Source organism: Adiantum capillus-veneris, chromosome 18, assembly GCF_014529385.1.
Source record: "Adiantum capillus-veneris isolate H3 chromosome 18, ASM1452938v2, whole genome shotgun sequence".
Lineage (NCBI taxonomy): Eukaryota > Viridiplantae > Streptophyta > Polypodiopsida > Polypodiales > Pteridaceae > Adiantum > Adiantum capillus-veneris.
The window spans coordinates 5,434,868-5,462,386 of NC_140948.1; the positions used below are offsets into that span (position 1 = coordinate 5,434,868).

The 27,519-nt window shown below is 43.4% G+C and overlaps 1 protein-coding gene across 8 annotated transcripts; it reads left to right on the top strand.

Moving 5' to 3' along the window:
• Positions 1-1,735: 1,735 nt before the first annotated feature.
• Positions 1,736-20,652, top strand: LOC147435177 (uncharacterized). 8 transcript variants are annotated; one of them, XM_086488280.1, is made up of 2 exons: positions 1,736-1,887; positions 20,200-20,652. In XM_086488280.1, the coding sequence occupies exon 2, from the start codon at positions 20,205-20,207 to the stop codon at positions 20,553-20,555; it is 351 nt and encodes a 116-aa protein (XP_086344406.1). In that variant the 5' UTR covers positions 1,736-1,887; positions 20,200-20,204; the 3' UTR covers positions 20,556-20,652. The 8 variants fall into 8 exon arrangements, with proteins under 8 accessions (XP_086344406.1, XP_086344408.1, XP_086344410.1 ...); XM_086488282.1 differs by having other exon boundaries at positions 1,737-1,887; positions 20,155-20,652; XM_086488284.1 differs by having other exon boundaries at positions 1,819-1,974.
• Positions 20,653-27,519: the final 6,867 nt, after the last annotated feature.

The window sequence follows — 27,519 nt, forward strand, 5'->3', positions numbered from 1 at the left end:
CCTATAGAAGCCCCCCCTCTACTTGCACAGTGATTAGTATAAAACCATTTGTGTTGTCTATTGAGTTTGAGCAGGTTGTTCTCCATAGTAAACCCAAAAGCCTTCATTTCTTGTAGGCAAATGAAGTCGTCCTACAGATTCAAATCAAACATCCATTTCTTAATGCTAACTGCTTTGGCAGGATTTGAAAATCCTGTACAATTTAGAGAAAAACCAGATATGGATGTACTCATTTTCTATGAGTTTTCGGGGGTTTGACATAAGAGATAGAGGCTCTATTGGGATCAATGCTCTTTTCTTTCTTTCTTTGAGGCTTGATACCAAGGTGGGGCAATGTTTCTTCCTCTGCCTGGGTCATCGAAATATCAACATAATTTCTAGGGGATTAAGACAGTCTGTTGAGTTCGATGTTGTCCTGTTCTTGCAATTCATTGATGAAATTGTCTTGGATTGCCTCAGGTTGGGAAGTGAGGTAATGGTGTGGAAGCAATGCGTGGTTCATTATCTAAAGATTTAGAGTCTGAATACATTCCTCTGGTGTTGTCAGCAGGACTATCAGGTGGAATGAGCTCCTCTTTTTGAGAAGGTCCATCTGCCCTACACTTTTGGGTACTTTTCTCTTTAGGACTTTCAAGAGAATTCTGAGGAGAGGATTCTTTGTCTCCTGGATCCTCCACCTCTTCTAAATAGGATGTATCAAATACGTCATCAAGGAGGGCCCCAAATTTGTTTACATATGTAGGAGGGTTATTTCTATTGTGGTTTCTATTTTTGAAATTGCCCCTTCTGTTAACCTGTTGAAACTCGCCAATGATGTTGCATGCCCTCGTGCATCGAGCTAGTATGGCCGCTCAAAGGTCTTTTCCCATCTCTGCCTTCCTCATACTTCTCTAGATGACTCCCAATACAGGTGTATTTTGGTAATTTTCCCTTTCAAAATATATTCTTTAGCGGTGTATGGCCCTCCGCTCAGTGTTGTATGGGATTGGCGGGCAGAGATCTAAGAGCAGCTCCCACACGATACCTTTCAAAAAGGAACAAGGACTAAAAAGGGGTTGAAATTGTGAATATAGGAGGTCTTTGTTCCTTTTGTGAAACTTTTGCATTTTTGCAATAGTTTAAATAGTTTGAGCGTAGTTTCATAAAGTCTCTCTTGCTATTGGTTAAAAGAAAAAGTAGTATTTCTATAGTTGGGTCTTGTGCAAATAAAGGGAATTCCTTTATGTGTGTGGGAATGCAAAATCAAAAGAGTATGGCGAGTTACTAAGAAACTCACCGTGTGGAGCCTTCTAATAATGTGTAAACACCCTAAAACATCTCTCTCTCTCTCTCTCTCTCTCTCTCTCTCTCTATGGCTTATGATGTGTGCACACTCTAAAACGTCTGTCCGATTTTTAACCAAAGCCCTCCCTCAGCACTAAAGGGCATGGGTAATTTAATAAAGCCCATGCGGTGGGATCTACGACAACGAAGCGAGGACATCGGGATCGAGACACGCACAGCTGTAAGATGGCCATAGTAAAGTAGGACACGAAAAAGTAAACTTGGACAAGCATGGAACCTGTCCAAGTTTATTTATCATTTTATGGTTTGCGCACATGTCAACTTGTCTCTCGCAGGCGTAGCGATTAGTGCAATGGGCTCTCATGGCAGTGGTGAGGGTTCGAGTTCCCGTGCTTGCAAGGGGCGCCTATTTTTTACCACCCTCCATTTGCCTCCAGATTCCCCCTTTAGAGGATCCCCTCTGTCTCTCTACCCTTGCCCTTTAGTGTTCAGGAAAGCCCTTTCTCTCTATCTCCCTCTCGTTCTCGTGCACGCACACTGTTTCAAAGGCTGCTACCTCTACGTTCGTCTCCAATGACGGCGTAACAATTACTTATCCACGGGGTATGCTACTTAATGCTCGCTCTCTCTCTGTCCTACAAAGAAATAAGAGAGAGAGAGAGATGTGGTCAGTACTTTGGCATCTCTAAGGTATAGCTTCTCACCGTAAGTACGCGCTCGGGTGCCACAGGCCAGCTAGAGTGAGGAAGGCTGTAGCACTGCGCAATTTGGAGAGCAAGCACTTATAAAACTGCAGAAAATCTGTGAAGGCCAGCGTATTGAGATTGCCATTACTTGAAGCCTGCTATTGCATGGTACCTAACAGTAATCAAGCTGTAGTGTAGCTCCAACAAAGTCAAAGCTAAAAAAGAGCCAACTATCAAACTCCCAATATACTCTAGCATCAGTTTTATGGTTTTCAAGGAGAAAGTCTTAGCCTCTTCAAGATAGACCGAGAGTAGAGTCTTAGCCTCTACTCTGGCTCGCCATTTGCAGCACTTGGATCTTCTTTCTGACCTTGTTGCCCAAAAAAACTGCTCCAGTAGGGGCGATGGCAGACTTGCAATAGGCTGATCTCGGCTGACTCTGCTGTTGACAGGAGGTGCCACCTTTGAAAAAATGGTAGGGGACTTTGTGGATGCTTGAACGCTCCAACTTCTACATCTCTGCTTCTATGAGGTTCTCCGGCCTAAGCTCAGCTAGCTCTGCAGCTGGTCGATCGTGGCTTAGTCTTGAGCACATGGAGGGGCGACCATGAGAATCAGTGAAGAAGAGGGAGATGCCTGTAACATTTAAGACGGGAGCTGCACTGAGTGGACGCCAAGCAGTGAGCCGGCCAGCCGTGGAGGTCAAGCCCTAGCTCTTCTTGGCCTTCGGCCAACAAAAAGGTGAATTCTACGTGGGCTCACGTCCCTCTCTTCAGCAGCTGGCCGGTGTTGTGGCACCTATTTGCTCATTACAAGAGAAGGTGTCTTCCCTTTAACTTGAATGGATTGCCAAAAGTACCTTAATAAAACACACACGAGTGATGCCATTATAGGGTAAGAAGGATGGATAGAAAAGAAGTTGGGTGCCCAAAAGGCCCCAGTGAAGAGTCTTCCTTGATCTACTCGCACCTACATGTGGGACGAGTTTCTATGCTAGGATTACTGAATGATAGCTTCAAAAACGCAGATTTGCAATGCTGAAAAGAAAACAAATCTATGGGGATGCAACACTGGAAGCGTAGCTGAATGATGAGCAATTGATGGGTTGTAGATGGGCCGACTCTGCGAGCGATGGGTATTTGCAAGAGGAGGGCGATGGCTACAAATGGGGCGAACAACAGACTGCAAAAAGGGGGGTGGTTCTAGGAAGAGACACTGCCAAAGAGAGGGAGCGCTTGCAGCCAACAAATGCCAGAGAGAAGAGATCGCTCCAAACTAGAAATGCTATTAGATTTTGAGCGCCAAGTTTTACATGAGTCTATGCAGAGGTTTATGGTGTGTATATATTACAAGAGGGGCTTTAAGTAATTTCTAAGCCCTAGGTTGGCCAGTGACTTTGACATGGCTGAAAAGTTAAGTCCTTTAAAGTCACTTTTTTATTGAGTTATTGGGAGGGTTGATTTGTGGGTGAAACTGCTATACACCTCCCAACTCAAGAATCCGATTGTCATGGAAACTGACCTGATGGGTTCTTCTAACTCAAATCTATATGCTTGTCATGCCCACCAAAGCTTAAGAACATTTGTCAAAACATATGGACAAACCGTTTATGCAAGAGGGTTTCAAAATTGGAAAACATAATCTAACGGACTTCTCTGGGTATGGAGGTCTTGCAAACAAGCTCACAAAATTGTTGGTACTAGTGGAATGTACATCAATGCAATACCCGGCTTGACTCAAATGGATGATAAAGCTGTGGCAACTCTCCCATACGAAGCACCTTTGGGGCCGGTTTTGCACCTTTGTAATTCGGTGCAACGTAAGTTGCAGCCGGCCACTGCGATGAAGATTTGGGGCTACCTGATGTGAGAGGATTTGTCACAAATTGTTGACATATCAAGCCGCTGAAGACCCAGAGGCTTAGGACTTCCCAAGCCTAACCCTAGCTAACCTGCACAGTGCAGATTCCGACTGAGGGGCCTAAACCCTAGAAGAAGAAGAAGAAGAAGTCCTCACAGGTTCCTGCCGAGTGGCCTCATTATTAAAACTGGGTTAGGATTAAAAACCCTAACCCACAAACACTCAATTGCATAGAGAGATGAAGATGTGGCAGGCTATACAGAAATTCACATTTTGTGCTGATTGTGGTGACATGGCATGCTGTACGGACAACCCCAAAATGTGCTAGGCTTTTGGGACCAATAGCTTTTTGATTTACTGGTTTTCATTTGAACTGCTTTGGGGGGGCTGGGGCCTTTAAATAAGCCGTGTGGGCTTTCACTTTGGCATTCTATCGGTGGGTGAAGCGGAGTAGAGCCATAGGCATTGTACCTTGTTGAAGCAATATAAAGCGGGACGCCACAGTTTGGGGCGACTACATCCTGGGGATGGAACTTTGCCACTTGGCGTCTTGTGTGGACTGTCTCTTTTAGTTCAGTGTATTGAAGCTTAAAAGTTTGCTCAATTTGTTCTTTTCAGTTGGCACGTGGTGCTATCCTGCTATCTATAGGATTTAAGGGCTGAATGCAACTTGCAAAAACACACATTTGCAATGTTGCAAATCCATCGCAATGTAATGCTAAAAGCACAACTAAATGATGCTGCAATAATGGGCACTAGATTGGCCTGCTACTCGAATATGCTACCAATGGGCCATGACACTCAAGGGGAATAGCCTCATCAATCTCCCTCATATGCGCAGCAACCCCTTTGTTACCATATACATGTGGTAGTGATGTGTGAACACACTAGGACCGCTGGGGCATTTTTTTCCCTCTTTAGGAGGTTTTTCCCCCCGTGCATTGTATATACGCCCATCACTCTAGGGCTATCTATCTTTCCATTGCACACTAAGTAATACACTCTCTATTGTGTGCCTTGAGCTTCGTCTTCTCCAAGCTGTGTGTTTCTCTGCAACCCTAATTTCAACAATTGGTATCAGAGCAGGTCACGTCCTCTCGGGCTTAGTCGCCAGCTGCTCCAACACACGCCTGCTCACTTTCTCTGATTTCAGTGAGCTTTGGCAAGCGTTCGCAGGTCGACAAATATTTTGGGCTCGAGCTCGGTCTGCTCAAAATTTTGATTTGGGCTCATTTCAGCCTCCGTTTCCACTACATGCAATACTGCACAGGCTATTTCGTCATTTTGTGCAGAATTTCTGTTAGTGCCATTTTCTGCATAACAGGTGCCTTATAGTCTTCTACGGTTTGTGCTATATAGCACAGGTTGTTCCCGCTCCGTTTCTCCTATTTTCGGGCAGTTTTCACATCAGGTGCAGCATTTACCATGGCTGCTGCTGAGGACAGGTTGGATGGGGACAACTATCCTATGTGGGCTTATATGATGCAACATGTTCTTGTGTCAAAGGATGTCTGGAACATTGTGCAGGGCATTGATGTACGTCCTGATTTTGAGGATGTAGGCGATGTTGAAGATGTTGTAGGTCTTGCTGCAAGGATTACAGCTGTTAGAGTTGTTTTGCCTACGGCAGAACAAGCTCGTTGGGATGTTAAGGATGTGCAGGCTCATGCATTGATTGCGTTGTCTGTGAAGCGCACCATTGTTCCTCAAATCCGTTCAGCAAAATCTACAAAACAGGCTTGGGATATTTTAGCAGGTCTTTATGCAAGCCGCAATGAGGCTAAAATTGCTTTGCTGCGTAAAGAGCTGGAGTCGAAGATTATGCATGAGGAAGATGATATGGACACTTTCCTTGCTAGTGTCAAGGATATCAATGAGCAACTTATTTCTGCAGGTGAAGTTATTTCAGACAGTTCCCTTGTGCAGACTGTTCTTGATGCCTTACCAGATTCTTACCAGACTTTTGCTAGTACTTGGAGACTTATGACCCAAGGAAATCCAGAAGTTGTCAAGTTTGATGCATTATGCACATTGCTGTTGCAAGAGTCACTTTCCAGAACAAACAGGACTAGACAACGAACAGGCTTTTATTGCTTCTCAAAGAAACGGCTGTAACAGCAATGCAGCCACTTCTTATGGTTCTGCTACGAGTTGCAAAAATTATGTTCCTAATGCTTCTGCTGGCAACAATTCGTCAGGAAATTCTGGTGATAAGGGCAAAAAGAAGATGCGTTGCCATTATTGTAAAGCCAATGATCATTTGATCATGTCGTTTCCTAAGTTGAAGGCCAAACAGGCTAAGAAGAAAGAGGGTGGTTCCACTGCAAATGCTGGTTCCACTACAAATGCAGCCATTGTTGAGTCTTCCGTGAAAGGAGATTGTGTTGCTGATATTGATGCAGAATCTGCTTTTAGCGCAGAGTGCACTTACAATCCTGTTGTCCATGATGCATGCTTGTCAGTTGCTGCAGATTCACATGTGTGGTATTTCGACAGTGGTGCTACAAAGCACATTACCTCACATTGTGAATTGTTTACCTCTCTCGAGTCTGTCCCTCATGGGAATTCAGTCACTTGTGCCAACAACGCCTCTTATCCAGTTCAGGGAGTTGGAAAGATTGTGCTTACTGCTGCTAATGGCAGTTCTTTCACACTTGTTGATGCACTTTATGTACCTGGGATCAAGAAGAATCTCTTGTCTGTATCCGCACTTGCTAGACTTGGACTTGTAGTCAAATTTATGGATGACAGATGTACATTTCATGATCTCAGTTTTGGTGATGAAATTGTTGCATCTGGGCTTTTGTGCCGTGGGCTGTATAAGCTCACTTTATATGACAAGTGTGGACAAAATTTTGCAAATGCTGTTGCAGATTCAAGGGCTATTTCAGATACAAAACTTTGGCATGCACGTTTTGGTCATCTGAATTTTGCCAGTTTGGTGCGTTTGTTTGCAGAAATCTGATATGGTTGCTTCTTTGCTGCCTCTTGAAGCACCTGTCAAACATGTTTGTGAAGGTTGTATTTTGGGTAAGATGCAGCGTTCTAAATTTCCAAAGGATGGTTCAGTTCGGGCCACATGCAGGTTGCAGCTTGTGCATAGTGATGTTTGTGGGCCCATGCAAACTCCGTCCTTGGGCAATTACCTGTACTTTGTGACTTTCATTGATGATTACTCCAGGCATGCATGGGTATTTCCGCTTAAAGCGAAGTCCGAAGTTTTTATGTGCTTTAAACAATTTTTGGCTATGGTTGAAAATGTTTCGAAATGTACTATGGGCACCCTCCGTTCCGATCGAGGGGGGGAGTATATGTCTCATGAATTTAATGCATTTCTGGCTAGTCGTGGGATAAAACACCAATGTACAGTGCCTTATACACCTCAGCAAAATGGTGTTGCTGAGAGGAAAAACAGGTCACTGACGGAAATGGCACGATGTATGGTCAAAAGTCAAGCTTTGCCTCATTCTTTTTGGCTTGAGGCCATCATGTGTGCCACTTATGTACTTAACAGGTGTCCTACGATAGCTTTGCAATCTATTACTCCATATGAAGCACGGCATGATAGAAAGCCTTCTATTGAGCACATGCGTGTTTTTGGCTGTTTGGCATATGCTTTGGTGCCACAAGTGCAGCGCAGAAAATTGGATAATAAGGCTGTCAAATGTATTTTTGTTGGTTATAGTGCTGAAAGCAAAGGTTACAGGTTGTATCATCCGCAAACAAAACGTATTCTGGTTTCTCGGGATGTAGTGTTTGTGGAAGATTCTGTTTAGTCCTTGCTGTCATGTACTAGAGACAGTAATGTAAGCTCACAGGACATTTATGACACTTTGTTGCCTCTTTTCGGTGGTGGAAATACGAATGTAAGTTCCAATGAGGCAAATGTACAGCCTATGGGGGTTTCTGAAAATGTTCTAGATCAGCCTATTACTGATGCAGATGTACATGATGTACTTGATGAGGAAAAGGCTGAAAATGAGCAGGCTAGAGGTATGCCAAAATGGCTGGTACACACTTTGCGTGACAGTAAATTGGATGCACCTTTGTCTAGTCGTACTCGTTCAGGCTCTCGCCATGCATCTTATGTATCAGATTGTTATGCTTTGGCTGTGTCTAGCTTACATGATGTTGAGGAGCCTCTGTCTTTTGATGAAGCACAGAATTCAAAAAATTGGATGGCTGCCATGCAATCAGAATATGATGCACTCATAGAAAATGACACATGGACTTTATGTGATTTGCCTCCTGGCAAAAAGGCCATTGGTACGAAGTGGGTTTACAAGTTGAAACGCAAGCCGGATGGTGAGATTGATCGCCATAAGGCTCGACTTGTTGCAAAGGGTTATGCACATCAAAAAGTCATTGATTATGAAGAGACTTTGGCTCCCACTTGTCGTATGACTATTGTGCGTTTTCTATGTGCATTGACAGCTCACTTTGGTTGGGATGTACATCAATCAGACATTGTTACTGCTTTCTTGAATGGTGACATATTTGAGGAAGTTTATGTAACGCAGCCTCGCGGTTTTGTCATAGAAGGACAAGAGGACAAAGTGTGCAGATGTAAGAAGGCTTTGTATGGGTTGAAGCAATCTCCTCATGCTTGGTATGAGAAAGCTGACACTCATTTGGTTAAACAAGGCTTTCGTAACAGTCCAACAGAAAGCACATTGTATGTAAAGCGTGAGGGTGATGTACTTCTCATCGTGGTTCTTTATGTTGATGATTTGCTGATCACTGGACCAAATGAGAGACATATTGTTGAATTTAAGGCTGATTAGAATGCTACTTTCAAGATGAAAGATTTGGGGCTGTTGCATCATTATTTGGGTATACAGTTTAAGCAGTGTGATGGTGGTATTGCCTTGTGTCAGAAAAGTTACATAGAGACATTGCTATGTAAGTTTGGACTTGAGGATTGCAAACCTATTGCCACTCCCATGGAAACAGGTTTGAAGTTGAGTCTACATGATGCTGGCGATCCTGCTGATGTCACTCTTTACCAAACTGCTGTTGGCTGCCTCATTTATGTATGCAACACGAGGCCAGATATTCAGTTTGCAGTCTCACAGGTCAGCAGATTTATGCATAGCCCAGGGTCTAAGCATTGGCAAGTTGTCAAGAGGATTTTCCGCTACCTTAGTGACACTTTACATCTTGGCTTGTTTTATCCCAAGGGGGGATCATTGCTGCCAGACTTACATGCTTTTTTGGACTCAGATTGGGCTCGTTGTTTTGACACGCGAGTGTCCACAAGTGGTTTTTGTTTCATGCTTGGCAGTTCATGTATATCATGGTTGAGCAAGAAGCAACCTACTGTGGCCACTTCGAGTTGTGAAGCTAAGTACAGGGCAGTCTTCACAGCTACGGTTGAGTGTGTATGGCTCAAACGCCTTATGGCTGATTTGGGTGTTGGACAGGACACTGCCAACACTATCTACACTGACAGTCAGAGCGCATTGGCAGTTGCGAGGAACCCAGTTTTTCATACTCGCACAAAGCACGTTGAGGTGCATTACCACTATGTCAGGGAGAGGCTCTCAGCAGGAGAGATCAGCTTGGCTTATGTGCCAACACAGGACAACCTTGCAGATCTTTTCACAAAGGCATTATCTCGTGAGAAGCTTGAAGCTTTCCGCAAAGCTTTGGGCTTACTCCCCTTTGTGGACTGATCATGTCCTTAGGGCATGGCACTTCCCTTTACTCATGTGCCAGCTCTCGTTCACCGCATCACTCCAGGGGGGATTTGTTACCATATACATGTGGTAGTGATGTGTGTGAACACACTAGGACTGCCGGGGCATTTTTTTCCCTCTTTAGGAGGTTTTTTCCCCCGTGCATTGTATAAACGCCCATCACTCTAGGGCTATCTATCTTTCCATTGCACACTAAGTAATACACTCTCTATTGTGTGCCTTGAGCTTCCTTCGTCTTCTCCAAGCTGTGTGTGTTTCTCTGCAACCCTAATTTCAACACCCTTTACGGATCTTATAAGTAGCACCAATGACTGTGCACGAATCAATGAAGCATCTGACCAACTACTTAAGTGTTATGTCCTCAAACATCAAGAAGGGTGCCTGTGGTCAAGTGCGAACATGGCCCTATGGTTAGGGTGATTAAAAATTCCTATAAATAGGACAAAGGTCTTATTTATGAGATATCTTGTGTGATCACCAAACTTATAGGCCCTTAGTAACTCTACCTGCACACCTATATCCATGTGCTCTTGGTGCTATGGGACACAAGTCCTTGTGGTAGAGGCTAGGCCATTGGCTACAGGCTCCCTGGTTTATTTCTGATTCGGGCTCATTTTGGCCTCCGTTTCCACTACAGGCAGGCCGCAAAACTGCATAGGCTATTACGTCATTTTGTGCAGAATTTTTGTCAGTGCCGTTTTTTGCATAACAGGTCCTTTACAATCTTCTACGGTTCGTGTTGTATAGCACGTGTTGCTCCCGCCTTGTCTCTCCTCTTTTCAGGCAGTTTTCACATCAGGTGTAGCATTCGCCATGGCTGACAACAACACAGATGTGTTCAAGATGTTTGATGCTGAGGACAGATTGGATGGGGACAATTACGCTATGTGGGCTTACATGATGCAACATGTCCTTGTGTCAAAGGGCGTTTGAAACATTGTGCAGGGCATTGATGTACGTCCTTGTTCTAAGGATGTTGCAGGTTTTGGTGGCAGGATTGTTGCTGCCAGAGCTGTTTTGCCTACCGCTGAGCAAGCTCGTTGGGATGTAAAAGATACGCAAGCTCATGTATTGATTGCGTTGTCTGTGAAGTGCACTATTACTCCTCACATTCGTTCAACGAAATCTGCAAAACAGGCTTGGAATATTCTGGTTGGTCTTTATGCAAGTCGAATGAGGCAAAAATTGCATTGCTGCGTAAAGAGCTGGAGTCGAAGATTATGCATGAGGAAGATGAAATGGACACTTTCCTTGCTGGTGTCAAAGATATAAATAAGTAACTTATTTCTGCAGGCGAAGTCATTTTTGGCAGTTTCCTGGTGCAGATCGTTCTTGATGCTTTACTAGATTCTTACTAGACCTTTTTTAGTGCTAGGAGACTCATGACCCAAGGAAATCCAGTAGTTGTCAAGTTTGATGCATGATGCACATTGCTGTTGCAAGAGTCACTTTCTAGAAAAAACAGGACCACACAGGGTGCAATTGAACAGACACTTATTGCTGCTCAAAGAAGAAAAGGTGATAACAGCAATGTAGCCACTTCTCATGGTTCTTTTGGGAGTGGTAAATCACCTGTTCCCAATGCTTCTGCTAGCAGCAAGTCGTCTGGGAATTGTGGTGATAAGGGCAAAAAGAAGATGCGTTGCCATTGAAACCGGCCCGTAGGGCGGTAGACTTTGGGGCCAACAGGTGTCGGCGTCTGCTTGGTAGCGCTCTAGCTTCCAAGCCGTGTGTGTTTGAAGTGTCAATTCCCGTTACAGGTTTTTATTTGCAAAATTTCTTTGTGTCATAAAGTCTAAAGTAATGTTTAGGGTAAAAGCCAAAGTCTACCGCCCTACGGTCTAGTTTTCATGGTTCCGTCGTCGAGACAGAATCACTTTTTCCTCAAGAAGTGAGCCTTGGTTGGTTTGCGGCGAAGACATAATAGAGGATCGCGGGATTACTCTATGGCTGACAAAGGGAAAGGCATCATGGAAGAGGGTTCCTCTTCACAGGACAGGCAGGCAATTCCTACAGGGTTTGAGGTTGGCGAGAGTTCACGGCCACGTCTGTTTGTACCTGTTGTGAATGCTCCACGAGTGTAGGGCTTTATGATTGGGCAACTTGATGATGATGCGTTCAAGACTCAATTAGTTGCCGTTGTGAATGTGTTTTCTCGAATGGTGCAAAACCCAAGGTTTATGGAGTTTTTGTAACCTCCACCAGTACCACATCAGACAAGGCAACTCACATAGCCGGTAGAGCCCGATGAGGCTCAAGCCCAGGTACTTCATGCGTCCTAGCAGGATAGGGAGCACTCGCACGTTGCAGAGTCAGGGGCTCCAAGATAGGTTCCTTTTGTCCATGAACAGGTGGTTAGGACGCCAATTCTACAAGTTTTGCCAGTTCAGCCCGCCACCTTTTAGAGTCTACATGTTGCATTAAATGGATAGGGATCCAGTTTCCAGGCAATGCATCAGGTTTTTCCACTACCCACGGTACATCCTGGGTATTTCGGGGATGGATCTGTGTTCCAAAGTATGGCCGGTTATGCGCCTGGAAATCAGCAGTATATGCCAGGAGCAGTGTTTGGGGAAATGCAAGGCATGATGCCAAATTCCATGTATGGTAATATTGACATGCAACAAGGCTTTCAGAGCCAGTTTGGGGTGCCACAAGGCAATTTTGGCATGGCTGGTTTTTCTGGATAGCAGCCAGACATGGCACCTACGACAGAAAATGTCAATGGCCAAGGAATGTGTAACAAACTGCTGACATGTCAAAGCCTAAAAAATGGAGCCAACTTACAGATGTGGCCGAGGGGCCTAAACCCTAAGAAGAACAAGTAACAAAAGAAGTCCTACCAACTTAGGGGGACCCCGTCCGATGGGGCCGCAAGTGACATAAAGGATTAAAATAAAGCAGGACCCGCACACACACAAATATTGATGACGTGGTAGATTTCCGAAAATTGCACTGGCATGATGACGTGGTAGGCTGTACGGATTTCCGTGTTTTGCAATGGCTGATGACGTGGTAGCTGTACGGATTTCCGTGATTTATGCTGGCAGCTTTTTTTTTGGCATTGCTTTTGCATCAAATGCTTTTGAGTTGAAAGGCTTTTCATGAAAAACTCCTTTTCAGGCCAAGGACCTTTTTGCAGATCAGCCAGCGTTTTTGCACTTGCAGATTCCCGGCGATAGTAGAACCACAGATCAGCCTAGCGTTTTGCATTTGCAAGAAATCCGGCAACAGCAGAACCAGCAAAAGCCCTAGCGTTTTTCCAAGAAGACTTCGAATCAGCCCTAGTGTTTTTGGTTTGCAGAGCAGCCTCGGCGTTTTGCAGATTCACCGCGACGGAACACCAAGAAACCCAAGCGTTTTCAGTTTTCAGCCTTAAGCACTCGCAGAACAAGTCCCGAACCTCGCAGATCTCACCTTCCCGCAACAGTTCCTCGTCGCATGGTGGAATACGAAGTTTGCAGTTTCAGCCCGGAAAACGCAGATTTCAGCATCTGCGTTTTCAGCGAGTCGTCGTTGTACCGTCGCCATCGACATCGTCACTGACATAGAGTCAGAATTCAGCAGATAAAGATTTGCAGTTTTCAGCCCTTAGTGTTTTCAGATTTCATCCCGTCAACGTCGTCATCCATATCGTCGTCGACATCGTCGGCAAGTCCAAGCATTGTAAAGATTTGTGCAATCAATAGTAGACCACTCTCGCCAACGAGAGTGGGGTCTTCGGAGGAGGGTTTTACGTCTCTGGTGTCGTATTCTCTTCTCTCTCTATCTCTCAGTCTCATACACTTTCACGCATAGTGTCCATTCACTTTGTTTGTGTTCATTGCACTCTCTCATTAAGAACGGAAGGTTCTCCCTTCCATAAGAACAAAAGGAACCTTGAGCATAGTTCGGAGCATTCATCTTGAGCAAAGTTCAACATTTATTCTGCTGCACCTTACATTGGTACAGAGCTTTGGCAGTGTTCTGTATCATCAAGGAAAGAACCACAAGAACCATAGAATTTTTTTTTGCTTGTTGAGGTCGCACGAACCCAAGTTCGCTTGGGCGTGTTGATTCCTAATCGTGTTTTTGAAGAGTGACAGGAAACCCAAGAAAAAAGGGCTTGTCCAGCCTCCCCATCGTGCCTCTTTTCACTCATTGAGAGCGGACCGTGCACTTAGCGGCTGGCTAACTGACGTGAGGTGGGAAAAAGCAACCTTGGTGTGAGCGCAAGGCCGCCAAGGGGTGTGTCCGCGTAAAAGAGCAGAACTCGGGTGAAGAGAAGATCCTTCTCGAACACAGATTGCAAGCGAAAGAAGAACCTCAAGAACCTCAAGACCCTCAAGAACCTCAAGAACTCAAGACCCACAAGAACCCAAGTTCCTTGTGAACTTAAGAACCCAAGACCACAAGAACCCACAAGAACCCACAAATTCAGTGGATGGTCATCACTCAAAGCGGAATGGATACTTCGCTTAGAGGTGATGAGCATGAGAGAGGCGAAGAAGAATTTTCCCCACCAGGAGGTTTTTTCGACCTCCCCCTTCCCCATCTACGCCAAGGATTGCACTAACTCTTATGGAGGCTTTCGACAAAAGGATGATGGACAAGGAGTTCGCAGAAAGAATGGCAGCCATAGATCGTGACTACGAAGAAAGAGTGGCAGCCATAGAGCGTAAGTACGACTTGGAAGCCAAAGAAAGTCAAGCCAAAATGGATCGCGAGAACAAAGAAAGTCGAGCCAAATTGAATCACGAGAACAAAGAAAGAGAAGCAGAATTTGATGGCAAGAACAAAGCAAGACAAGAACAGAGCAACCAACACATAAAAGAGTTCTTGCGACTCTTTTCTATTCTGCAGGCGCAGTTTGCACAGAATCGGAAAAAGAGACTCTCTCAGTCTCTTCTTGTCTCAAGCATGACCCACATGATTTGCATGATGATGATTTGAATGATAATGATGAGCATGATGATTTGCATGATGATCAAGATGTGATTTCTCACAAGCATGATGATTTGCATGAAGATGATGTGATTGTTCACAAGGATGATGTGTTAGTTGATACTTTCTCTAGTGAAGCTAACCTCATTGCAGATTCGATCAATCACGAAGAACCGATCTTGGTTCTCGAGTCGAGATTCAAAGAACCCCCTCAGGAAGAACCGATCTTGGCTCTCGAGCCTAGGTCCAAAGAAACCTTACAGGAAGTACTATGTGTTCGAATGATTCGTCAGCATGCATTGTTCGAGTGTTTCATTCGTGATTGTTTCCTGTATTTTAGTCAGCGTCTTTATGTGATCCCTTTTCCTAGGCATGACTTATTGTACGTTGAGCACGATTCACTCATGAATGAGCACGGATGTATGCGAATTACTCATGGAAAAATGAAATGTTTGCAGTCATAAAAGTCACATTCCATGTCTCTTCCGTGGCATGACACATTCGTAGCAAGAGCATAAGAAAGTATGAGCACCAAGCATGGGTATTTCCGCTATGAATTGCCACAGTTGATTGATTTAGATCAGCACGACAAGATTCGATCTCATTGTTTGCGTGTGTGTGGTGAACGGTTTGGCACTCCGTCTCTTTGTTCATGTACATTGCATGCACAGTTTTTGAGGAAGACAAGATTTTTTCCAGTCACTTTACATGGAATAGGCATGTTCATGTTTTTGTGTTGGAAGTGGTTTCAGGAATTTTTAGCTTCGGGGATTCTTGAAGAAGGTAGACGCATGACTATGGACAAAGATGAAGCATTGAAGCAGTCTCATATAACTTTGTGTCGCTTTCGGCGTGGCCCAAAGAAGCAAGCGTTGCAGACCTTTATGAAGTTCAAGTATTGCATGACCCACACATGAGAGTGGGCGAGAGAAGAGTCCTTTCGAGGATTCCGGATGCTATTGGCGATCTCCCTCGACGCCATACAGTTTGGTACCTGTACCTCACTTTGAAAAGGAGGGGATGTCACGGGACACATCCAACCCTACGTGTCCGTGGACAAGCTACAACATGATTAGGGTTCAGTTCAGTCAAGTCAGTCTAGAATAGGAAGTGATCTGGCACTTTTGTGAGTCTGTTCGTAGACCGTGGATGTCCAGACACTTAGATTAGATGCATATCCTCTGGTTTTACACAACATGACCATCAGATTCCAGTTACATCCCATCAGTAGCATTTTCACAGTGCATAGACCTATTTTCCCTATTTTTGACATTTTTCACTTATTTTTTTTTAGTGACTTTTGTTGGAAAGTAGGTAGGGCAATTTTGCTAAGTTAATATATAAGCAAACCAGAGTTAGCACTTTCTGGCAAAAGAGGCAGTAGGAGCTTCGGTTCAACAGGCACCTTCTCAGCAGGAACCCCCGGCAAGGCCTAGCGTTTTTGCTACAAAGGAGCGAGGCTAGTGTTTTTGCATCAAGAACCCAGATCAGCCAGCGTTTTTGCACTTGCAGATTCCTGGTGATAGTAGAACCACACATCAGACTAGCGTTTTGCATTTGCAAGACATCCGGCAACAGCAGAACGAGCAAAAGCCCTAGCGTTTTTGCAAGAAGACTTCAAATCAGCCCTAGCGTTTTTGGTTTGCAGATCAGCCCCGACGTTTTGCAGATTCACCGCGACGGAATATCAAGAAACCCAAGCGTTTTCAGTTTTCAGCCTTTAGCACTCGCAGAACAAGTCCCGAACCTCGCAGATCTCACCTTCCCGCAGCAGTTCCTCGCCGCACGGTGGAATCCATCGAAGTTTGCAGTTTCAGCCCGGAAAACGCAGATTTCAGCATCTGCGTTTTCAGCACGTCGTCGTTGTACCGTCGCCATCGACATCGTCACCGACATAGAGTCAGAATTCAACAGATAAAGATTTGCAGTTTTCAGCCCTTAGCGTTTTCAGATTTCATCCGGTCTCGTCGTCGTCGACATCGTCGGCAAGTCCAAGCATTGTAAAGATTTGTGCAATCAATAGTAGACCACTCTCGCCAGCGAGAGTGGGGCCTTTGGAGGAGGGTTACGTTTCTGGTGTCGTATTCTCTTCTCTTTCTATCTCTCAGTCTCATACACTTTCACGCACAGTGTCCATTCACTTTGTTTGTGTTCATTGCATTCTCTCATTAAGAACGGAAGGTTCTTCCTTCCATAAGAACAAAAGGAACCTTGAGCACAGTTCAGAGCACTCATCTTGAGCAAAGTTCAACATTCATTCCTCTGCACCTTACACTTTTCCCATTGTGAGCGTTGATCTACTTCTGTAACATTAGTCTTTAGTAGATCGAGTATCGTAAGATTGGCTATCTCACTTTGGCCATCCGTTTGTGGGTGATAGGCCGAAGAGAAATTCAATCTTGTACCTAGATTTTCAAAGAGACCTTTCAAGTTTCCAGAAATTACTAGTCATTCTAGGATCTCTATCTGACACGATGGATGTTGGCAATCCATGGTTTTGAAAATCTGAGATATGAAGAGAGTTGCCATTTTGTGTGCCTTAATTGTCACAAACTGGTGACGTGGCAACACACTCCTAGAGCAGGGCAGCAGGAAAAACAACCCAAAAAACACGTTGAATTGTTGACGTGGCAGTGTACGGACCTCCATGATTTGCGCGTAAATTGCGGAAGCTGTTGACGTGGCAAGTTGCGTACGGAAATTCTGCATTTTAGGCTGCAGAATTCTACGCAAGAAGCTTTTGAAGCTTTTGGAGCTATTTGCTTTATTTAAAAAGAGCTCCCTATTGTATCGGCTTCGGCCGTTTCAAAATTAATGAAATCCAGTCTGTTTGTTTACTCGATCTTTTTGAAAGAGTTGAATGATGAGGATAGGACAAATATGTCTAAATTTGTTAAAGAACGCCAAGATTTTCTCCACACTCATGCCGATTGCTTTTCAGAGGGCCTGCCAAGCGCGTTACCACTAGCCTGTCGTGAGGATCATACCATTGATCTGATACCTGGAAGCACACCACCAACTGGCCACCTTACCGTGTGAGCCGAGCCCAGAACGAAGAAATTATGAACCAAGTGAAAGACCTCTTGGAAAAGGGTCTTGTCCAGCCTAGTACTTTACCGTATTGCTCTCCAGTGTTGTTGGTTTTGAAGAAAGACGGATCTTGGAGAATGTGCATTGATTATAGAGCTCTCAACAAAATCACCATCAAGAACAGATTTCCAATTCCTAGGATCGATGATATTCTTCGACTACAGGGATCCTCGTGCTTTAGCAGGATCGACTTAAAAAGCGGATATCATCATCCGAATCGCGTCGGGAGATGTCTACAAGACAGCTTTTCGGACGACTTTTGGGTTATTTGAGTTTTTGGTGATGCCTTTTGGCCTAACCAATGCTCCTGCGACATTTAACTGGATGGTGGACACGATTTTTCAAGAGTACAGACTATTTGTTGGCACTTTCTTTGACGACATCATTGTTTCCTCCAAGGATGAGGCAGAACATAGACAACATCTGCTACAGGTCTTTCAGGCATTACGAGATCACAAGCTGGTGATTAATGCAAAGAAAAGTGAATTTTTCCTACCCGAGATACACTTTTTGGGACATCTAGGACCATTGTATCAGCATTTGTGCAATCTTAAGCAAATACCTCTCCTAGCAATAGAGAGGGGGGCCCTTGGAGGGGGGTTTGGGACCCCATATGGTGCTTGTCTCTCTCTCTCTCTCTACTGTCAGAGAGCTCCATTGTATCAGCTCACCTTTGTATCAGCTTTCATCCCACCCCTACCCTCTATTTTCTTTTTAGTTCTTTGTACTTTTTGTACCCAGACCTGGTATTAGATTCACCACATGTAACCTTTTGGTTTCATAGGTCATTTTGGCCTTTTGAAGACGTTAATATTACATTTCTTTTCATTTCATCTCTCTCTCTCTCTCTCTCTCTCTCTCTCTCTCGTCTTTGCACATCTCTCATCAAGTAAAAGGAACTATCTTGTTCAGTAAAAGGAACCTTGAGTACACACTGAGCACTCATCCTGAGCATACACCATCAATCACTTCCGCTGCACATTACAGTCAGGCAGAAGCTGCATGGAACCTTCCTCGCAGCGCCTATTTCATGATCTCTACACGGCTGACCAGCTGGAAAGGGGGAGCCTCTCAGAAGTTTCATGGGGATTTCCAGCCACCTTCCTCGCATGTTCTACGTAGACAGTCGTGGGCAGCTGCTTAAGCGTCTCCTACCACAAAGAAGCTTCCTCTTCAGCTCCAAAAGGTCAATGGGGAAGGTGCCCATGCAACTTCTTTGTGGTTTCAACTTCCAGGAAACTTCTCTTCACCCTATTTCAGAACAGCTGGCCAATCAGATATGCTGTGCTTGCCAATTGGCACTATTTGACTGAAAATTGCAGATGGCTGTCAAATAGGCAGGTCTTACCCAGGGTTGACATGTTCAAATGTCCTTCGCTAGTACAGTCCGAGCCTCCGAGGTTAGTACGGTACAAAATGAACTAAGCCAAAGCTAGTACGATACAGAGTCTAGAAAAGAGCTTAGGATACCAAAGTTGAAAGGGCCCAAATAGCATCTTTGCAGCACAGGAGGCTTGAACTTTGGCCCCACATCCTTGAGCCTTGGGCCTTGGCTCATGGGCCAAAACTTGCTCAAAACAACAGCTGGCCAGTCAACGGTCAAACTGCGGACGCCTAACATACTAGTTTATAGAGGACTAGACGGGTTGGACGTAGGGTTGCGCGGGCTGAGGTGGACAACTATGGTCTGACCACAAAACCAGGGGCGCCCTTGCTGACTCATCAAAGGTCAGTCAATCAAGGACACTCCTTGTGGGAGGTGGCACTTTCTTATTGGGATTATGTGCTGAAGTTTCCGTGTAGCTTCTTTAAAGACCGCCTCCTCAAGGAACCTTGAGAACTTACATTGGGGCAGCCAATGCTAGGAAAGCCCCTCAAATCTCCAGCACATGATAGATACTCATCCAGCCGATAAAGGAGGTGCCAGCTGTCAAGTGGATGGATGGACATGGCACTCAATAATTTTCACAGCAATGACAAGTCAACAGGGAGGTTATGAGACTTCCCATCCTCTGGCTAAGAAGGCCATTTCATGCTTGCCACCCAGAAACTCGTTTTCTAACAGCTTCATACCTTGCCTTGTTCAAGTTGGGGGTACCCTGTAGTTATCACATTTCAAGGGCCAGCTGTGATCATCAATCAACTGGGCTTTGGTAACCCATGACTCTTGCACATAAATGGAATGGCCATCCTCATTTTTTATTCAGGTAACAACAATGAGAATAATTTACTAATCATTTGCGTTGCTGTGCCTAAAGAGGCTTGAGAGGCTTGTCAGTGTACATGAAGGTTACACTCAAATGTACATCAGTAGGGAGGTCTGAATAGTCTATGAGCATTATGCTTGATGAAAAGCAGAAGATTAAGGAAGGCTAATTTGGACTGGGGACTCAGAAATTTGTGGAATTTGTTGTACTAAAATGGGCGTAGTGTTTATTGCTGTGCGTACATGTGAACCACAATGTATGATCCCTGATATCCATTTTTATATGCTCACTAGATGTTGGTTTTTTATCATTTCAAGGAATATTACTAGATGAGAGTGTGATTGCAGAGAAGGGCTTCTTCTTTTTCAAATTTTAACCCTCAAAAGGGTTTAAATTGGTCAGCAGGTTATTTATAATCTGAAGGGTTTCTGTTGCTTGGGGTATGTGTAGCCACTATGGCAACCTTACAACCCATATGGATGATGGGGAGTGGACCAAGGACGCACCTTGGTGGTGTGCCAGACAAGGAATGGAGGCAGATGGAGAGGAAAAAACTACTAGCCATTAAGAGGGAGAACCAGCAGCAGCGCCAGCAAGAAATGAGGGAGCGACGTGCCATGTTCAGGGCCCTTACAGAAAGATTGAAGCAGGATGATGGGAGTCCACCTGAGGAGCAAGATTTAGTAAGGTTCGAAACTCAAGATGGCACGCCTTCGCAAAGATTCTTTCCTCCACATGCAGTATACAGTACCCGGATGTACAAGAAACTAGGTATTTTTGCTCTCGAGCATTCAACAACTGACTGACGATCTAAATTAAGATGTATACATGTTTCAGAGGATTGTCTTGCTCCTGTGCTATGAATTTGAAGTAATGAGGAAGTAGTGGTCCCTTAGAAAGAGAGTGCGAATCTTGTTAATCCATTCGTGTGTGTCACTAATTATGGCGAGGCATTTGGCTACCTAATTAGATAGCAATCAGTTGTATATACACAGGTCACTTTGCTTGCTATGACTGTAAAATTATTGTTTCTCTTGAGATGTGCATTGTTTTGGGAAATTTGTGTTTATGCATTCAAAGAACAAGTCCATTGTGTCTTATCTTTTTGTGATATGTTGCCTGGTTCCAAAGCATCTCATAGAGCCAACAATAGGTAGCCCGAGTTACAGCATACCACATAAATGCACCGGTAGGATTGCTTGCTTTCTAGAGCAGTGACAATTACTGTGGTATCGTGGATCTTTTTTGCATGTTCTCAACAGGACCTGGGAAAATGTACATTTTGTGCTGTCTCATCTACAAAACACAAAAACGTACAGTTTACAAGAGCATGTCTTTATGCAACGGCAAACATAAGTAACATGGTCTTCCTTAGAAGCAAGGAGAAAAGTGACGGTGAATTCCCATTCGTTAAGTGTATCTGCCACTCCTAAATACAAGGGAAAATGTTTATATTAGTAGCTTTATAACTTTAAAGTAAAACGTCTCAATAGTACTAAATTGTTTTTTTTTTTTTTGTGTGTGTGCGAGTACGTACTAGTCAAAACGAATTCTAAATCGATAGCAAGACTCGGCTCTTACCTTGTGCAGTCGCAACACTATACGGCACGGGCTCGTTTCAAATGAAAAAATGGTGAGGCGTGTGTGTGCCTTATCCCTCTATTATTACAAACGATGTGTACTATGATCCCACCAAGGCTCCTAGCTCTCAAATGCCATTGGTTATGGCTACAAGAAACAAAAAAAAAAAAGCCAAATTGACATGAACAAAAGCCCATTGTGACAAGTCTCTGTATAAAAGGTTCATTTGCATGGACGTCACTTCAATTGAGAGAAACATTAGCTGTTCGCTCCAACTAGTTTGCTTTCCTTGCTGGCAAAGTTTGCGTTTCGAAGTAGCCAATACCAACACATCCCACCCAAGGTCCAATTCCAAGTGGCATCGAGTCTCTTGCTTCACCTCCATTAATCCAAGGTGAAGGAGAGAGCTCCAAGCCCCTGCCTTTTGACGAAAGCAATTGGCGTACTGTCCCATACTCTAAAGAACAACTTCCTTTGTTCTTGATAAGTGACATTTGTGTCTCAAGCCCTCTGTTTTCTATTGACGGCCAGATTTTAAATTTGCATGGGGTTGGTATTCATAATTAGATATAGTGGATGTGGAGTCCACTGACACTCTTACAGTGGTTTTGAATGACCCATACTTTTAAGTACTTTTGTGGACAAGCTCCATGTAGGTGACTTTATTCGCATTGATGGTCTTGTGGTGAAGCATAAACATCCAGGAGAGGGGAGACAACTCTCTTCTCATAGCACCTCGATGCATCTGGTGCTATCCACCTACCTCATCCATTCCTAGTGTCTTTGGCCTTTTCTCCAGAGTCGAGAGAGAATCACACATCAACCACCTAACACTCACTCTAAGTTGACCACTTGTCCTTTGTAGTCTTGCAGAGCCACAATGTGCAATCAAGATTTGGTGTGAGATTTGGGGACTTGCTTGTTGCAGATGGACCTATGGCTTTTGATAGAGCAAATGTGAGTAATTCTTGCTGGCCAAACAAACATAGTCTTTGTTGATGCACTTGATTGGTCCCTGCTCTATGCTATATTTTTTATATCTCATTAACTCTTTCTTTGTTATATTGTATGTAGGTGAGTTTTCTCGCAAACATGACTGCCAGCATCAATTGCTTGCCAAAATGCAAAGTGAAAGTGTTGTGATGTGTATGGCTCGAAACATAGGCTGCTTTCTTGGTAAAGCAAACACCTTGTCCATCTTGGACATCACTATCTTGGTCCCAGTGTGCAATCCTCGCTTAAGGGAGGAGCTTGAGAATGTTTTTTATTTACAGACGGTGTTTTTTATTCACAGACCGACACTTTGGGTTACGGACGTGAGGTTCGCTCTCTTGCTTTTTGTGATACATTGATTGACAATCTTGCTTGGTCTCTCACTTTATTTTGTAACTTTGGTTGGTGGTTGACACTCTACATCTGTAAACATCAATAGTGTGCTTGTGGAGAAGCTATGTGAAATTTGCAAGTCAGCCAAAGTTCATAAACTTGCAAAGGCACATACTATCTTTTATGCAACAAAGAAACAAAGCTAATTCTCACACCTAAGTTAGAAGCAAGCATCACACCTACCGCTTCTAACAAGACCATTTTCAATGTCAAGCTCATTGGTACAGTAGCGGACTTGGCGCTAGGGCTACAAAAGCCCTTCAAAGACATATACGTTGATTCGGTTGCAATTGCAAGGGACACCTTGGCGACTATCACTCATGTTGAAATCTTCACAACTAATGGTAGTGGACACATAGTAGAGTACAATGACAATGTCTAGTGCAACTTTTAAAGCTTTGTATGGACGTTGAATGAAAATCTTTCTAAAGATGTCAACATTGCAAATCTTCTTAATCAAGACTTGTTTATGGCTCTACACCTTATGCTTCAAACGACTTTAGCATTCCAATTTTTCAAGTCTGTCATGCTTGGATTTTTATTTGGAAATTACTCTTTTGACATAAATGATAAATCATTAGCTGTAATGTTCTTTCCATCTACATTAGATTATGCAAGTGAAAGCATTACACGCTTTTGTGCTTTATATGACACTTGTAAATTGTCTATAAGCTTGACAATGGAAGTCATGAATGCATTTGCGGTGGCCAAGTTCGAAAAACAACTTAGCTATGTGTTTTATGACCCAATATCTTGTGAAAAGAATCAACAAACCATCGGTACATCACATGCAAAATGTAATAAAGGTGTGCTTATAATCAACACAAGATACATGGTTTTGATATATCATCCTTTTGAAAATCCACAAACTACACATAAGAATATACGATGGACAATTGAAGAAAGCAATGCTCTTCTCAACTTGTAGAAAGAAAACATTAATAATCTGCCAACAAAAATTGCTAAACTTTTCTTGAGTTTGCAACCTCTCTCTACTCATACCTTAAATGCAATAACAAGAAAATTAAAACGCATTAGATTGACAACACCATCAACACATATTACTCCATAAGAAAACACTCTCTCAAGTCAACATCAGCTATCTGATGCCATTCAAAAATACAATAAAAGAATTATTGGCACACAATTAAAATATTTATTCCTTCAAAATGATGCACAATTTGATAAAAGAAAGCGTAAAAGATCTACTACTTTGTATTGTTGTCGGACATGCAATTAAAAAAAACACATGTCTAATATGTCTCTTGAAACCTTTTACACAATAGGGTTTAATACACCCCTAACTTCTGTGATTACCTAGAACAATATCGAAGCATGTTTGTTTTCAGGCTCACGAAGCACTTTACATTCCTTGAGGGGTATCTCTATGAGATTGTGGATCTACCAATTACCATAAGAGGTCATTGCTCCATGTGGATGCTTGTAGATAAGCTGATTAAACTTTGTAAAGTTTATTCCCATCACTATTCAATCTCTCAAAGTAACCAAATTGGTTGTTTATGATATGTATAGATTACTCAAAATATTGGGAGTCATTATCACCCACGTTTTCCAGTCATTTTTGGAGGATTGTTTGTAAATTGGGTGGGAGAAATAACTCAATATTAGTAATGCCAATCATCTAGAGAGAAGGACATGAGGTCTCCACTAACCCACATAGTCTCTTCCTCACCGCACCGTACCCACACACTCACACGCTCCGCACCGCGCACTCACAAGTGGTATCAGAGAAGGAATTAGAGCGGCGGCGGCTTCCCCATTGTGACGTGTGCACCAGTTCTAGTACAAACTAAGGTTCAGAACCTATGGTAGATGAGCAATGAAAACTCTATGTGAAAGTCTGTAGAAATAATAGGGGAAGTGGAAGCTCTCTATGTGTGTGAAGCTCATACACGAGCTTTGGAAAATTGAGGCACTGAGGCTCTGGGAACCTTGCAATAAACGATTACAAGCATAGATTTTGTGCATCTTTGAGTGCAATTTGAAGCGCATTTATTGCTCATGTTTGAGCTTGGCGGCTCGTTGGTTATTTGGGTTTGATAGCCATTTTACTATGGGAACTCTCGAAAATTTACCCAACAGTATTATGCGTAGAATTTGATGCAACCTAGGTCGTGATTGTAGGTTGCACTCAAGGATTTCATGAGATATTCTATGCAAGTGGAAGATTAGTGCATGTATCCCTCGATACCGCACTAGGTGAGTTTGGAAATTAGCTCACATGTATGCAGTGTCTTGTATAGTGGGTACAACTCATGTATTGACACTGTGGGAGGTTTATGCTCACTGATTCCAGTCGAGGGATTCCCTGATCATTTGCCATTCTGTTTGGCATTGTGCCAAAATGTTTTGGCATTGTTTATTTTATCATTTTTTGGTGACATTTTTCTCCAGTTATACAGAGGCGACTCTGCAAGGTTTTTGCTGGGTTTTACGTGCTTTGTGATAGGTGCTAGAGAGCTAATTTAGCCAAGTTTTGGCTTGTGCCTATGTGGATGGTCATTTTGCTTGTGCTCTCATTGCAATGGCCACGATTTATGCATGATTGGTTCTTGGTTTTGGCAAAGGGTTATGCACTTTATGCGATCTTTTCCATAGTTTTGGTGGTAGGTGTTTGATCAGCTGGTTTTCTTTTGCATTGTGTTGAGTGGCTATGCTCTTGTGGACAATTAATTTACACTTTGTGTAGGCTGATTTATAGACTCGTTTTGTGTTGAATTGGCATCTTGCAGTGACATTTTGCCATTGGATACACAGGTTGGTGTATCGGACATATCTCAGAGGTGTAGACATGTGGTTTGCTGGCATTGTGGCAGACCAGGGCACATGAGGAGATGTTGTTTTAGGCATTGGAGACCAATGGAATCCTCCACTATCTCCAATGCTTGAAATAAAATCTCCTCATGTGCCATGGTCTGCCACAATGCCAACAACCACATGTCTGCACCTCTAAGATCTTCTTGATACACCAGCCTGTGTGCCCAATGATGATTTGTCACTACAAGATGCTAGGGGGTGGGTACGGAGAGAGCTTTTGAAGGAAGCTTTTGAGGGAGCTTTTTCATGTTCTTTTACTCGGGTAATATATTCCAGCAAAAAGCTCCCTCCTCTGTCGCGTTGAGAGAGCTTTTTGGAGAGAGATTTCTTTGTCATTTATCAATCCCTCAGAATTTTCAAACTATGGTTGTCTTTGATAAAACTTATGCTACAACCATATTCGAAGGACAATATGGTACAATCCACACTTTCAGGACATGTGAGTCACTACACAGATCCCAATTTTAGTTTAGTACACATCATCTATTAGCAAAGAAATATGTTATGCACGAAGCAGACGAACTGCAAAATGACTTCAACCTAGCACATAGCATCTTTAAACAAAGTAATATGGTAAGATCCAAGTAGACAAAATGCAAGACATTTAGTGCCAACCAACAAAGAGACATGTTATGCACAAAGTCGACGATATTCCAAAAAAATGAGATGACATAATCTTGTTGGAATTCTCATTAAAAGAGTTTCAATACAAATTCAGTCCTCAATTACATAAAAAGTCACAAGCGCTCAATGGCTATTATATTGCACGTCTACAACTGAACACACGCAGTAGATCTTCATTTGTAAGCTTGCTTTGATGGACGAACATATTGTGGTTCAAATCCAAGCCAAAATAGCGTAGGAAAATGCAGTATGTGCTAACACGCCATATATGGTTTACTTTGTGCTACTCGGTCTGCAAAGTCTCCACATGTACACATCGGACTACTCGCAACATGCACTTTGTCTCTCTCCTCAATCTTGAGAAGAAGACGTCTCCAACATGAATTTTTCATGCATGCTTGCCTTTACAACAATGTGTTGAATAACATGTGCTTCCATGGTTATGGTTGATTCAGTTCTCTTAGAGGCTTGATTTGATATGCCTGGCCGATAGCGCACATTGCTGGTTGTCCTTGCTGCGATCTTATTTACTGTGAAGTCCCCTCTCTCCAAATCCAATAGCTCCAAGGCAATTATGTTTGTTCCCTTCTCTCCACAAGCCAAGTTGTAGGTACTCTTGCAGGGCTTTGAGTAATTGTCTTGCAGATTTTCCACGTGTGATTCACACTATCATTGCAAAACCACATGAATTGTGCCTTTGAAGCGCTTCCCTGACCAGTGGAATCTCCTCTTTTCCATGTACGAATCCCCCAAAAGGATGGTGCAATCGCACCTGCACCAATGTTCTTTATGTTTTTCTTGCATTTACCAATTCTAGAACCCAACCACCCTTGACATTGAACTCTACTACCCTTTGGTATACGACGTAGTGCCCACATTGTCTTATGAATATCTATCTCTTCTACAACCAGACCACTCTCGTTATCTTCGACCTCCTAAGCTGCCATTGTAAATGTTGTCTGTGTTCCTCGACAATTGCGAGGAACGTTCTGTGTAATATATTCATGTCAGTGCGACGCGTTCTCCTCCTCACAATGTATTGTACTAGCTTTTTTGAGCTTTTTGGCTACTGTAATATTATCTCCATTCAAGGCTTGTCTTTGATATAGGGGCGTACCTCCCAGACCATCTTCAATATCTTTAGTAATGGCTGCCAGACCTGGTGCTTTTCCTTGTTGTGCGTGCCGACCAAGCTTTTCTGCTGATGGACCTGCTCCATTATATCTACCTTCGACAAAAGCAAGCAACTTTATAGTTTGCAACAATGAGTTTGATAGATCGAAAATGCATGCATCGTACAAGCTCAATAATTCTTTGTTTCCCTAGCCAGCTGGCACGCTT